The sequence below is a fragment of the Staurois parvus genome, unplaced genomic scaffold, assembly GCF_062004578.1.
Source record: "Staurois parvus isolate SC_StPar_1 unplaced genomic scaffold, SC_StPar_1.0 ptg000346l, whole genome shotgun sequence".
NCBI classification, from domain to species: domain Eukaryota; kingdom Metazoa; phylum Chordata; class Amphibia; order Anura; family Ranidae; genus Staurois; species Staurois parvus.
In genome coordinates, this window is record NW_028318142.1 from 1,154,469 (window position 1) to 1,170,292 (window position 15,824).

The window sequence follows — 15,824 nt, forward strand, 5'->3', positions numbered from 1 at the left end:
TGAATTCTGAATGATCTTAAAAGTGTTTTAAACTGATGCCTTTGACACAAGCCCTGAATGACTGACTTAATTTGCTAATAGTTGGAAGTTAAGAACTCAGTTTTTCCAATCATGGATACCAGAATAGGTATTTATTTTCTAAGCTGACTTGAGAGAATCAGAATTGCAATCTGACCTTGGGCATCACCAACGCTTTTTTTTTCCACCAGATGCAATAAGGGCCTTCCAAATGCGTAGTATACACGGTGAGAATAACAAAAAAAATTCCCTGGGAGTGATTGTCTGATACTTTCGTTAGTGCACAGCTTTCAACAGCCAATCATGACAGTTCATGTGAAAATATCTAAAGGAACAAGTACAAAACTTTTTTTCAGATAACAGAGCGAACAATTTTTGTATTTGTATGAAAATAATTGCATGATCAAGATCACACATGCACGGAAACAAAAGAATACATTACAATGCAATACATTTCATCACTTCTGAAGTTTTATTCTGTCTTACAAGAATTTTTGTAACTTTAGTAACCTCTTCATTTTCTATATGAGACTTGCATGCAAAAAAAGGCATAATTCGGTCTGATATTCTCATCGTGTCTACTAGGCAAAAGGACTCGAAATAATAATTTTTTTTGTTTCCCCTCACTGTTAATAGTATAGTATCTTTGTTTAGAAAAGATAAAGCATTGTGATTTTGTTGTAGTCCATATTTATTAAGGAATCCTTAATACAGGTTAGAAAACCTAATTTTTGTTTGCCATACAAACCTCATGAATGAGCACATGGGCTTTTGTTACATCTGTTAACATTTTATTCATCGATTTTTAAAATCAACAAACACACAGCACAGTCACAGTTATTAAACAGATTACAGGTCTATTTCTCATAACTGGATAGAATACAACAATACAAATTAGCTCTAACATTAGTAGCTGCCTTTGTCTTGCATACTGTATGGAAAATTAAATCTGTAGACAAAACACCTAAACAGCTGACATCTGTAAACAGGATTGTATGACTTCTGATTAATTCTCATATTTAATAGTGTGTTCTAAAATCTGAACTGTGATCTTGGCAGGAATACACAAATCTATTGTACTACTGTGGCATCATTGAGGCACATTGTAGGTGAAATCGTGAGTCTCTGTGCCAATTCAACAACTTGCGGAGAATTAAGCAGTTCATTAATCCAAGCTGTCATGATTTTGCATGTTAAATGGAATGTATAGTGTTTTTGTATAAATCTTCTTACTATCTTAAAGGATAAGTTCACTTTTCTACAAAAATTAATAAATGCACATTTCTTTGCAGGTAAAAAGGTAATCGGTAGATCGCTGATGCCATGCAGGTCTCCTGCAGACTGTCAGTTTTCAGGTTGCCTATAGGGGATGTATGAGCAAGTAGATACACTGACAGGAAGACTTAATAAACTACCACAGTGCTCACAGCACTGTGGTAGTTCATTGAAAACTACATGCCGACAAGCCAAACTATTTTTAAAAACTTCTTTTTCCCATACTTTAGTTGCGGTGGGGGGGGAATCGGGCAGTTGTTGCAGGATTTGGAACATACTCCACCCTAAAAACGGTGGAACATGTAACATGTTCCCAAAGGTTAACTTATCCTTTTAAACTTGCCATCATTAATTGCCTTGCTCTAAATTTACTTGAAGCTCAAATTCCACACACAGTTGCGTCAGGTCAGATAACTGATTCACTCCTCTGTTTACCTAACATGTTTTTAATTGGAGGGATACTGGGTGAAGCTACTATTTTACTTTCTCTTTAGGGAAGCAAGAATGTTTTGCAAAACCAGTGTCACGGGAGCACCTGTATTAAAATGTATTTATTCATATAAAATCTTTTCTTGTACAAAGTTTTTTTTTCTTTTTTTTTAAACTGTTTGCAATGTTCAACTTCAATTTTTTAAAAAAAGATCTTGAATACATTGTCAGCTGGAAGTGTCCCTTCATTGACATGTGTACATAATCTAGGCTGACCATATGAATTGTGTGTGTCAAGGCAATATAAATTTGATACCTAGTGTAAAAATCAATACTTATGTATACAACCATTCCTAACGGATTCCTAAAGATCCTTCCAGCACATAAAACAAACTCAAATGTCCACCTTACAGCATGTTTTTTTTTTCCAAAAGAGAAAAAAAATGGGAGTGATTGTCCTGAGGGACTGCAGTTCAAAGAGTTTCCTGCAAAGAAATACTGCAACCGGCTACCCTAAGAAGCAGAACGCTCTTCCCAGGTTAATTTTAGGTTGTACTTTTAAAAAAAATCTAGTACCTAGAGTTTTTCTGCTACATACAAATGCATACCATAATTTAAGTGCTGAAGAAAAAAACAAAACACTTTTTCTTCAAAAGCCCATTGATAGCCATGGTATTTTGATCACATGGTTATGTTTAGCTACAATCATGTGGCTTTGTTTATTAACTAAGCTTTGTGCTTGCCAATATGTTGCCAGGAAATGCTAGCAGGAATAGCTTACTGCTCGTATCATAGCTTACTGCTGGCATCAAAGACAAGTAAATCAGTCCCTTTTTGTATTCCAAAACCTGTCACTGATGGCCACTGATACTGCCCTGGGTAAGGATCCCTGCAAATACTGTACTTTTAAATGTAACCTGGCTTGTAGAGCATTCATGGTACCTATAGTAAATAAGTGAGGTTGATGGTTGTTTGATGTCTAAAACTGATACAAAGGCAGAACATTTGTTAAATTTTTTTTCTCTTTAGTACTTTAAAAATGTAAACCATATGCTTGCAATCTTCATGTGTACACCAAGCTGAGTGGTCTGAGCTTCATGGGTCTATGCCTTCGCTTCATCACAGCTGTTCGAAGTGGGGGATTTCTGGTCCTGTTAAACCAGACATTATTGTGATGTAAACATTGTATTTACTGTAGAGAAAACATAAACTGTGCTAGGCTAGAGAAGTGTGGCATAATGAAGGTAAAGGCATTTTCTTTTTTTCTGCAAAAGATATAAGTTTAAATGAGTTAAAAGGTTGGTTCACCTTTAACATAAACTGTCTATGCAGGTAAGGGGCACCTGTAGATAAAGACAAACTCTGCACCTTTGGTCAAAGTTCACCACTTGTTCTCTGGAAGGTTTTACCTCCTTCATGAACATGGGCAGTTTTCTGGTAAAGGTGAACTAACCCTTTGAGCTGGTCATACACAGGATTTTTTTTTCTGAAAAATCGTTCATCAGAACATTTTTTTTTTTCCTTGCCATCATTGAGTCAACTAATTTTGTTTGAAAGCCTTTAAAATGTTGTCCAAACCTGCTATTTGAATGGAAACCCAGATGTCATAAGATATTATATATTTTTTTTTCTCATTTGAGAATTTCCATTCTCCATTCCAATATAAAATAGAACAAATGTTCCAAAAATTTCAAACAAAATTCTACTGTTGTATGACCAGCTTTAGATATCAGTGGCTTAGTAAGGGTCTGGCTTATGAAGTGCTGGTGTAGTCACCATTTTAAATATTTATGGGTGTTCGACAGGATAGGAACATGTTATTACCCAAATCTGGGTCTAGGTTTCCTTTAATGTGTAGAACTTAACCAACAGGTAAGAGTAAATAAAAACAGCATACATTTAAGTATGTGCCATTTTAATGGGAATTCCAGGTTTGATTAACTTTACCTAATGTTATATTACAGTTATCATTTAGCATAATTGGGTTAAACCCTTTCTTTGGGGGAGACTTCCTCAGAAAAATATGTATACTTGCAACGTAAGCATATAGTTTATATATAAAACGGGCTTTAGCTTTTATGAATGTATTGTGTACAACAAGCTATTTTTTTTCAAAGCTTTCAGGCAGCTTTGTTAAAGACTTTAAGCCCTGGTTCACACCTTTGCTGCTTTGAAGTCACGCTACTTTGCTATCAGTGCAATTTCATGTCTGGCTTGCTGACATATGTGTGACTTCATTGAACAGATGTCAATGCAAGTCTCAATGAAGTTGTGCAGAAATGGTTAGAAACCTTTTTCAAAATCACTGTGGAAAAGAATGGTCGGACTTCACAGTGCAGGTTTGATCAAAAAGTGAAAAATATATATTGATCCATAAAGAGACACAAATAGCACCAGGACAATGCTAGCTGTTAACAAGTTTCACAAGGTCACGTGCTTAGTCTTGGTTATGACTAAGCACATGACCGTATGAAAACCCGTTAACGGCTAGCATTTTCCTGGTTCTATTTGTGTCTCTTTATTGATCAATAAATATTTTTCACTTTTTCATCAATCCTCTGGGGTGTGGCCAAACTTTTTTTTTTTTTTCTTCTGTGGTGGCAAGGCAGGGTCTGCACCTGTGTTGGGTTTGACATTGATTGTTTTACCTGAGCGGTATTACTTTCCTTCATTGGACTCCATGTCAAACCCAAGACAGGTGCAGACCCTGGCTGCACCCCGGAGGTTTGATGAAAAAGTGAAAAATATTTATGGATCCATAAAAAGACACAAATAGCACCAGGACAATGCTACCCATTGTGTTTCACACGGACATAACCAAGACTAAACGCGTTTCACAATGTCACGTGCTTCGTCTTGGTTATGACTATGCATAAGACCTTGTGAAACACGTTAACGGGTAGCTTTGTCCTGGTGCTATGTGTCTTTTTGTGAATCCATAAATATTTTTCACTTTTTCATCAAACCTCCGATGTGCGGCCAAACCCTTCTTCTTTTCTGTGGTGGCAAACCAGGATCTGCACCTGTGTTGGGTTTGACATTGAGTCCAATAAAGGAAGGAGGGAATCCGAGTTTAGTTTAACATCTTTAAAACATGAACTGAATATTTAAGCCCTGGTTCACACCTGTGTGACTTCACAGGTCAAAGTTGTATGACCAGTTGCACAGGTCAAAGTTGTATGACCAGTTGCACCCCATTTGTGGCAATGGAACCATTCAAGTCACAGTGACTTTGAGTCCAATAAAGAAAAGGAATACCGCTCAGGTAAAACAATCAATATCAAACCCAACACAGGTGTAGACCATGGCTTGACACCATTGTAAAGAAGGGGTTTGGCAGCACACCGGAGGTTTGATGAAAAAGTGAAAAATATTTATTGATCCATAAAGACATATGTAATAGTTTAAGTAGTAAGTATTTCTATTTAAAAGTGAAATTGTGTGTTTTTTTTTTTTTTTTAAGAACTGGGCAATCAGGGGTCTTTGGTCGCTCAGTTCTTAAGTGCTCTGTGATTAGAGAACTGGTGACTGTTAAAGTAACAGCCAATACCCAAGATCTGTGTTTAACATTCCCAAACTGCAGCTGAAACTTACTGCCTCAACAAAGTTGGCTGTACATGCTACTCCTGCACAAGTTGAAGCCTGTGTGTACAAGCCTTCCTTAAACTGATAGGGAAGTCTATTTTTTTTTTTTTTTAAGTTATTCATTGTACCTACAGGTAAGCCTAATTTACGTTTACTGTTTAGGAGATATTCACATTGGCAATAGCCGATTTTATTTTTTTTTTTAAATGGTGGTTTACTACCACTTTAAAGGACAATACCCCTCTTTCACAACTGAAATAAGTTTAAGGGGATGTTGGCTGGTTTAATTAGCATGTTTAATCACTTGGGGACAATTGCAGGTGTCTTTAGTGCAGCTAGCCCAGCTCACTAAAAATGGGACTACTAATTTTTTTTTTTTACAGGGACTAGCGTGCGTGTGTCTTTTGAGAAGAGAAAGAGAACCTTCAGTGCACCATAGTTACAACTGGTAAATTCACTATTACAGAGGCACCACTACAGGAGACTGATAATGATTCTTAGTTGCAGATTAACAAATCTTTTCCTTCCAGTAGAATTCCAAACCTATGGTTGTACCTTTTCCAGACCCTCCTGATTTTGTGCTTTTCCAAAACGCTGGGCTATCTCCTCTGCGAATGATGAGCAGCAGGACTTCTGTATGATAAAAATACAATTCTTAGTGCATTTAAAATATATACTTTGCCATCTTTAAACAAGCTAAGTAGTTCATAACACCAAGTCTCACTTCTTCCAATTGCTTTCTTTTTTTGTTAAATTTTATTTTTTTAATTCATCTTTTATGTTATAGGCTTCACCTTCTATAATTACCAACCAGTGGTAGTCTAGACACATCAACTCTGAGTGTAAACATGTTATTTATTTACTATGGGTACTTGTATAGCGCCATCAATTTGCACAGCGCTTTAAGTATATGTATTATACATTCACATCAGGCCCTAGCCCTCAAAGCTGTACAATCTAAGGTCCCTAACTTACATTTATACATATCAGGGCCAATTTAGAGAGGGGCCAATTAACCTTCCAACATGTTTTTGAAGTGTGGGAGGAAACCAGAGTACTTGGAGGAAACCCACACAGGCACAGGAAGAACATGCAAACTCTAGGCAAGTGGTGCTGTGGTTGGGATTTGAACCAATGCCCCGAGTACTGCCAGGCAGAAATGCTAACCATTTAGCCACTGTGCTGCCATTGTGGTGATGCAGTTTTGGGGAACCCGTGGTAGTATATGGGCAGGGATGGGATTGTTAGATGCATAAAAAATTAGCATTATCAAAAAATGTCACTTGATCTCTGGTAATACCCCCACCATAAATACATCCCTATTCTGTTAGGGTTTACCTTTGTTCTGCATAATGTGATCTTTTAAATATAATGGTATGTAAAATCAGTGGCTGAGGCAAGTAGCAAGCATTGTGCAAATTCAGTATAACAAGAGGCATTCAATTCTAGTTACCCAAGGACAACTCCTTGATTCTGACTGGTGACAAACGCTCTACCACCTTTGACGAGTAATTATAATCCAGGGCAATGAGAATATTCATAGGTTGAGGACATTTAATTTCTGTATATTTTTTATTTCAAAAACTGTGGATCTGGGATTTTCACACACAGCCATCTATAGGGTTTACAGAGCATGGTCAGAAAAAGAGAAAATATCCAGTGGGCAGCAGTTGTGTGGATGAAAATGTGTTGTTGATGTCAGAGGTCAGGAGAATGGGCAGCTTGGTTACTGTGACATTCAGAATTTGGCGTAAACAACATGAAAACATGGATCCATCTTGCCTTGTGTCAACAGTTCAGGCTGGTGGTGTAAGAGTGTGGCCAGTGAGTGTATACTAAAATGTATGCAGCTTTTACTTCCTGACTGCCTATCACATTTTTTGAGGAGCTAAAATGTCAGGGCAGTACGAAAAAAAGACATCCCAAGGAATTTGCTGATAGGCATGATGAATCCATGGAGCATAACTGAGTGTGAAAAAAAAAAATTGTCATCAGTTAAATGATACACTGCTCTAAAGGAATACTTTGAAAATACATCAGATCTCAATGGGGAAAAATATGCTGAATATCTATACTGATATGGACTGGGTAATGTGTTCAGAACATAAGGATGCCCCATCATTTGATGGAAATGAAAATTATCAACCTACAGAGGACTGAATTCAAAGACACCCAGAAAATCAAAGTGAAAAAAAGTATGCAACAGGCTAGTCCATTTTGCTGAAATTTCATTGCAGCAATTCAAAACAGTACCCAATAGTTTGTATGGCCCCCATGTGCTTGTATGCATGCCTGACAATGTCGAGGTATGCTCCTAATGAGACGACGGATTGTGTCCTGGGGTACTTCCTCCCAGATCTGGACCAGGACATCACGGAGCTCCTGGACAGTCTGATGTGCAGCCTGGTGGCGTCGGATGGATCGAAACAGGATATCCTAGAGGTGTTCTATTGGATTTTCAAAATAGATAGTGCCGCGCTCCCATGTACCAATATGTATATCTTATACTTTCAAAGTGCTAATGAATAGCTTTCAAGATACTGCATGTATCAAACAATTATTACTAGTGACTCAAAACATCATTGTGAATATTAATCTTCATGCAAGTGACATTAATAACTGATAATCCTAAGGTGATAGTGCCTATTAAAGTACAGTGATATACAAATCAGAAATACTCCTCTATTCTACTGTGATCCTTATATTTATATTGTGCAAACACATATATATTATGTGCACGTGCTTATGATATATTCAATAAAAAAAAAAAAAAAAAAAAGTCTTTCAAAATAAATGTGCAGGTGGATTCTTGGTTCCCTCTCGCCGAGTGCTTAATGGTCTCCCTATGTGCTCACCTCTATATTTGCCTGAATAAATCCAGGCAAATACACTTTTTATCCTTCCAGGATAGATGGGATGGAATGATGCTCTTGAATTATCTCAGAAGGTGGATGTGGATTTATATTTGTTCTCCTGTAGCTGCTCATGAGTGGGTATACTGACCATCTCTCTGAGGATCTCCCAATTCCCCTCCTGGGGCTGTTTCCTTTTCCAGTCCTCCTTATATCAGCTCAAAGGGTGTTGTTCAATTGAGAAAGGAAGACAAACAGACCATAGTGTCTTATCCTTGTGCAAAAAGGGGGTTTATTGCTGCCAGTTGCACAGTAGTATACAATTGTAGTCCAGCATAAATGTGCTCTGCCTCTGTTCCTGCAGTGCTGTCTACCTGTGTCTGTATTCAGATCACCGAGCCTCTCCAGTGCAATTAGATCACAGTAGTATACAATTGTATACTACTGTGCAACTGGCAGCAATAAACCCCCTTTTTGCACAAGGATAAGACACTATGGTCTGTTTGTCTTCCTTTCTCAATTGAACAACACCCTTTGAGCTGATATAAGGAGGACTGGAAAAGGAAACAGCCCCAGGAGGGGAATTGGGAGATCCTCAGAGAGATGGTCAGTATACCCACTCATGAGCAGCTACAGGAGAACAAATATAAATCCACATCCACCTTCTGAGATAATTCAAGAGCATCATTCCATCCCATCTATCCTGGAAGGATAAAAAGTGTATTTGCCTGGATTTATTCAGGCAAATATAGAGGTGAGCACATAGGGAGACCATTAAGCACTCGGCGAGAGGGAACCAAGAATCCACCTGCACATTTATTTTGAAAGACTTTTTTTTTTTTTTTTTTTTTTTATTGAATATATCATAAGCACGTGCACATAATATATATGTGTTTGCACAATATAAATATAAGGATCACAGTAGAATAGAGGAGTATTTCTGATTTGTATATCACTGTACTTTAATAGGCACTATCACCTTAGGATTATCAGTTATTAATGTCACTTGCATGAAGATTAATATTCACAATGATGTTTTGAGTCACTAGTAATAATTGTTTGATACATGCAGTATCTTGAAAGCTATTCATTAGCACTTTGAAAGTATAAGATATACATATTGGTACATGGGAGCGCGGCACTATCTATTTTGAAAATATTATATATACACTAGCATATGAGTCAGTGCAAGTGCCAGCGAACCTCACGTGAGAAATAAGGACATCTAAAGTCACATATTGAACACCTCATTTCATAATAGCTCACAAGCATTCACCATTTATGTTCTATTGGATTTACTGTAGGTCAGGCGAACGTGGGGGCCATTTAATGGTATCAATGTCTTCATTCTCCAGGAACTGCCTGCATACTCTCGCTACATGAGGCCGGGCATTATAGTGCACCAGGAGGAACCCAGGACCCACTGCACCAGCATAGGGTCTGACAATGGGTCCAAGGATTTTATCCCGATACCTAATGGCAGTCAAAGTGCCATTGTCTAGCCTGTAGAGGTCTGTGTGTCCCTCCATAGATATGTCTCCCCAGACCACTGACCCACCACCAAAACGGTCATGCTGGACTATGATACAGGCAACATAACGTTCTCAATGGCTTCTCCAGACCCTTTCACATCTAACAGATGTGCTCAGGGTGAACCTGCTCTCGTCTGTGAAAAGCACAGGGTGCCAATGACGGACCTGCCAATTCTGGTGTTCAATGGCAAATGACAATCAAGCTCTATGGTGCCAGGCCCTGAGCACAGGGCCCACTAGAGGACATCGGGCTCTCAGGCCACCCTCATGAAGTCTGTTTCTGAGTGTCTGGTCAGAGACATTCACACCAGTGGCCTCCACCAGAGGTCATTTTGTAGGAACCAGTAAGATAATTGGCACTGAGAGGGAACTCTCGTGGTAAGATAAAAATGGATGAACAGATGTGGCGACAATAAGGCAACAATAACCATATAAAAGTTTATAAAATGTAAAAAAAAAGATATCACATTAAGTCCATATTGGAGGCACTAGCAGTGGCAGCTCCCTATAGAGCGAAGCAATACTCTGTAGAAGATATAAAAGAACACAAGAGGACGCCAACCTAAGCACAGAGGCTTAAAATCATTTATTAAAATACAGTAGCATATAGCTACTCACAAAGGTAGGAGAATGGTAAGCATGTAAGCATTCTTCTTCAGAGGCCTGAAGAAGTGGATGCTTCGAAACGCATCACCTGATCCTTCCTCGCCTTCCCACTGGTCGCCAGCCCCGGTCTGGACTTCCGTGCGCTCCATGCTGGTCATGGCGCCGATTTCCAGCATCCTCACTGCTGACGGCTTCCATTCCAAGGGACCAGGGCTCTGATTGATACCATCGGCCCCCCACTGTCCAAACTGAAGACAGACATGCATGCTTACCATTCTCCTACCTTTGTGAGTAGCTATATGCTATTGTATTTTAATAAATTATTTTAATCCTCTGCACTTGGACAGTGAATGGCGCTGATCCTGCTAACACTGCGTTTTTGGGGACACTATGCTAAGGAGGCCAGTAGTATAGTTCTGTTCATGATCAATATATTGATCTGTACAAACACTATACTAGTAATGGGGGGGATCATGGACCTATAGCTGAGTTCAATAGTGTGCGGGCAATCTAATGCTAGCTGACCCTGGCTGGGAGGGAAGCTTACAGACCCAGACACTATCTGATGTCGCTAGTGGCAGCAATACAGGGATCAGTGAAAAATTCTATATACTGACACTGTACTAATGGCACTGGTTGGGTGACAGAGGGATCAAAGGGTTAAATGTGCTACTCTAACGTGGTTGTGTGCGGTGTTCACTCTTCTGTCCCTGGACCGACGTGGAGGGGCACAGGCGCATTCACACCCCAAAATAGAAATCGATGTAAGGGTACATAATTTTGCCCGCACATTGTAGGCAGGCGGTCGGCAAGTAGTTAAACAAAAAGAAAAATCTTACTACAGTATTTTTTTTACATACTTTTATCAGAGTAGTACAATGTTACCATAGTAACATTGTACTACTCTGGGGAGTGATCAGGGATTTTTTTTTCAACACTTCGCTATGCAGAAGCAGTACATCTTGCTTTGAACGGTCATGAATGGGTTAAGTCCATGACAGTTGAAAATAATAGTGATCTGCGATTGGCTAGAGCAGATCACATGGCACAGGGCGCTGCGATTGGCCCCATGTACAATGTGAGAGCTGTGGGCCAATCACAGGTCACCAGGAAGAAAAGCAGAGCTGTTATGAATCAGATTGGGGGGGGAGCACTGTGCACCTGCCTGCCTAGCTTTGCCTGTAGCTGCTGCCTGTCCGCAGTACATTGCGGGCGGTTGGTTGGCAAGCGGATAAGGAGCCGTATAACTTGAAGACCTTAGGGCTTTTTTACACCTGCAGCTCCACTGAATGCATATCTGCTGGGAGGAACAGTGCTGTTGCGATGAATCTGGAACTGTCAGAACACTTCTAGAACTTTATTGAATTTATCCAGTTTGAGTCACAGCAGCGGTTTTGCAAAGTGGTGGTTTGCATCGCAACGTGTGGCGCTGCAAAAACATGCAGTACATTTTTTAGTGCACACCACCACAACACAGTGATTTCATAGATTGCCCAGTGCAGAGAAGAATGTTGTGAATGAACCCTTAAAGTATAGCTAGAATCAAAACCTTTACTTTCATTCTGGAGAGAGTAGGGGAAGGTAAAACCACTGTCAGCTTTTTTTTTGCCATCTGTGTCTCCATAGGGAGATTTCCATTAAAATTCTCTCATTTCCTGTTGAGTCTAGAAGTCAAACAGTTGTTACAGGAATGTGTCCAGATGGAAAATGTACCCTCTAATTCCTGTTTAGGTGGCAATTTCATAGTTTGAATTTACACTCCGTTTTATTTCCAGTGGTGTGGTGATCTGAAAAGGCTCAGCAAATCCTGTGTGAGCGGGGAGAGAGGACAGAGGTGACAGAGACAGGCCCAGCGCTTAGGGACCTGTCCCCTAACAGGGACAAAGACAAAAAAAAAGAACCAGACATTGGTGCAAACCCCCTTGCCACTCTATCAAAATAAAACAAAAAGTTTTGTCTTTAGTTATACTTTAAAACCTAGCTGAAGTCTCACACATTTTTACGTTACCTTAGTGTAGTCTTTAAAATAGAAGTTGAAGGTTTACTTTTTTTTTTTAAGAAATCACACTTACCTAGGTGGATGCCGTATCCATCCCCCGCCAGCTCTAAGTCTGAGAAATGAGTGATGAAAGACTGCTGATCGTTCAGTTCTCAGTGCTCCGTGAGCAGAGAGCTAGTGACTGTCAGTCAACACTCACTGCTCTGCCCCCCAGCGCTCACATGAATACAGGACTGTGGAGGGGCGGGAGCAGGTGGTTCAGGGATCTGAATGGATTTGGACTTTAAAGTTGGGATCTTTCCACAGCCTCGAACAGCTGAGTGCTGTCAGCCGGCAGTGGACTTTACCCCGCTGTCGGCTGAAAGTGGATCACAGGAGTGCAGAATGAACTGCACTTCGATGATCCACAGATGTACAGATGAGCTGTGAATGTAAATTTAATTTTTGTTTTTAAATAACAAACAAGTTATACTTATTTGTATTGCACAGAGCAGGGATAGTGATAAATATTAATTCATGCTTCCAACTGTAAATCTATGTTTTTTTGGACTTTATGAGCACAGAAATAGATATGTTTTGTGTTGTGTGCGGTTGCACTTTTACTGTTCACTATTATACACATTGATTGTATTCATTGTTTGTTCACTTAATGAGGTATTTGTAGTTACATGTGTGTGTTGATGTACACATTTGCTCACTTTTTGGATATTTATATAATTAATTTATGAGTCAATTTTTTTGAATGTGAGCATATATATTGTATTCTTTACAGTTGGAAGCATGAATTAATATTTATCACTATCACTGCTGAGCTCTTAGGCTTGTCCACATATAGTAGTGTCACTTGATATGATTTATTTTGCATGATTCCACTTGATTTGGCACTATATTAGTTCTATATTTGTTTTAATATTTGTTCACCTATTTTGATACACTATTTAATATTGTTATTATTTATGCACTTTTATTTAGTAGTTAATTTGAGTAGCGCTACATTCCTCCCTGCAATAGTTATTCCTGAAAGACCATACACTCATATGACTCTACGATACACACATTCATTTGATCTAGGGTCCAATGGGTTAACCAGCCTTTCTCAACCTTTTCAACATAATGGAACCTTTAAAATATTGTTCAGGTTTCAGGGAACCCCAGTTAAATATTACAATACCTACAACTCGTAATATATTAGTGTGATGGTCAATGGGAAGAATGCTCCTTACACTTGTGGTCATTGGGAAGAATTACCCCCCTTACAGATAGCTAAAAAGATTAATGGTGTCAGTGGGAACTTCTCTGAGAGGCAAAAATTGCTCATTGTTCAAGAAACCACTAGCAACCTCTGGAGGAACCCTGGTTTAGAAACCCTGGGGTGGATGTTCGTTGACAATATTTTTTTTTATTGTGGGAGAAAAACAGAGTTTTTGTAAGAAACTTACCCAAAAATGGTGAAAGGATACATCCTGGGAATACTTTTGCTAATTTTGTTAATAAAATCCATATCTGATGTGATGAGATAGTGAGACAGACTGGTACATTATACCAGAGCATATGGAGATATAAAGTACACCCAGTTATAAAAATCATTAACATGCACTATGGAATTGCACATACCTTCTGTTGATCTGCATTGCTCCTTGATTTACACACAAGCTCAATGAAGGAGACAACAAGCCCCAGAGCCAAGCCAATACCCAGGATAAGGAAGATGCCGCCCAAAGTGTGAGGTTGTACTGGCACCCAACCTGTCTGGTCTTGTGTAGAGCAAGTGTTTTCCCACCACTTCTGACGCAGGTACTCCAGCCTTCCAGACTCGAAAAGCTCCAAAATGGCGATAGTCAGAGGTCTGATGAGAGGAGAGTCTGCGGAAACATGACAGGTCTATATGAATTACTGTACATCTTTTATGCAACAGAAAATTCAAGACTTACATCATGGGCACAGCAACTCTCACTAAAGAACCAATTACATCATGCTTGATTTTGTAGAATGGGCTAAAAAGCACAATCACACCTCTGTGGTGTTCTCTTGAGTTAAGCTGGGCATAGATGGGTCGATATTTGTTTGGTTTAGCAGGGACCAGTTGAATGTCGGTCCATGTGTGGCCATGATAAAAGTCCATTTTTAGATCAATATTTGCCACATGGGCTTGTTGGAAATTTTTCTTGAGTGGTCAGCTGTAGCTGCTAATTGGTGTATTCTGATAGTGGGGAGACCTGCTGTCAGAATAAGATGTCCTGGGGGGGTGGGGAGGGTGATTCCTCTATCCACATCAATTGCTTGGATGGAGTAAGGATTCTTCTATGGCCAGCTTTACTGGTGAGAAAAGTGATGTAGCTGGTGGAAGATAGTGATCTGTGGGAGTAAAGTTTTCACATCAAGGGCCTGAAGCAGCTGTAATACAAGCTTCAAACATTATATTGTTTACTTAATACAGTTATTTGTAAAGCACCAACAATTTGTGCAGCTTCTTACAATTTGTACATTCACATCGATCCCTGCCCCCAAAGAGCTTACCATTAAGGTCCCTATGTTACATGTATACATACACTTGCTAGGGCCAATTTAGACAGAAGCCAATTAATCTACCAACATGTCAGTTGACACCCAAGTGAAACCCAAATGAGGTAAAAGGTGAACATGCAAACTCCATGCAGCTAGTGTCCTGGTTGGGATGCAACTGAGGACCCTAGTGTGGCAAGGCAGAAGTGCTAGTCACTAAACTATAGAAATAATATTTTAGGTATATTTTGTAGCTAAAGCTTTTTAGCTTTAAATACAGCAGGGAAGGTTTAGAACCTCCAAAAGTTTACTACTCTCTGTGGCCCAATCAGGGAAATGTCACCAAAACAGGAAATGAGAACTAATTTCTAAAAGGGGCAAAGTCAGAAATAAAACATTCTTTTTTAATAGAGTTGGGGAAAACTTGAGTCTCTGACCTTACAATGTTTTATTGCTGTCTGTGTCCCTGTTGCAGAATATTCTCATGTTGGCATCAACATCAAGAAGCAATAAAAAGCCTGAAAAAAGGTTGTAATCATTCCCTGCTATATCCAAAACTAAATAAAAGTGTTAATTGGAGTTACACTTTAAATCATTAAAGAGAGAGCTTCTATTAAAACCCAAAAGGGACCTTCAGTTTAAATCTGCTAAATACATTACACATGCATAAAAACAAAAGATGTGCAGAGTCGTAAATTATGTTTTCTTTAGAAAGCAGCAACAGCCTGAGCAGAAAAACCTGTCATCTGCCAGCAGGCAACAGACAGAGAAGGACCCTTGCACTCTGTATTGAAGTAGTGGTCTCTCTGAAGAAGTCTTACATTTTGGTGTTGACGGTTTTTTCTTGACTTTAATTCCTGATTTGAAGCACTTTTTTACAGTTAATAATTTGGGTTGATAAAGCATTAATATGGCTTTATTTTTTACCGGCCAGAAGCAGGTAAAAAGCTACTTATCAGATGACCTGCTGTAGTTCTGTTACATTAGAAATAACACAACATAGTAAATGCCAAAAAAGTACTGTAA

At 39.1% G+C, this 15,824-nt stretch overlaps 1 protein-coding gene across 2 annotated transcripts in view; it reads right to left on the reverse strand.

The window, feature by feature from the left end:
- Nucleotides 1–691: 691 nt before the first annotated feature.
- Nucleotides 692–15,824, reverse strand: part of LOC149456877 (putative glutamate receptor) — a 74,066-nt gene continuing 58,933 nt past the window's right edge. The window contains exons 10-12 of one of the 2 annotated variants that reach the window (XM_089684341.1): nt 13,911–14,158; nt 5,863–5,940; nt 692–2,873 (exon numbers count right to left, since the gene is read on the reverse strand). In XM_089684341.1, coding sequence (XP_089540467.1) covers nt 2,826–2,873; nt 5,863–5,940; nt 13,911–14,158 — 374 coding nt within the window. In that variant the 3' untranslated portion in view covers nt 692–2,825. Of the gene's footprint in view, nt 2,874–5,835; nt 5,941–13,910; nt 14,159–15,824 lie in introns of those variants that run through there. The other variant, XM_089684342.1, reaches the window with a different exon arrangement.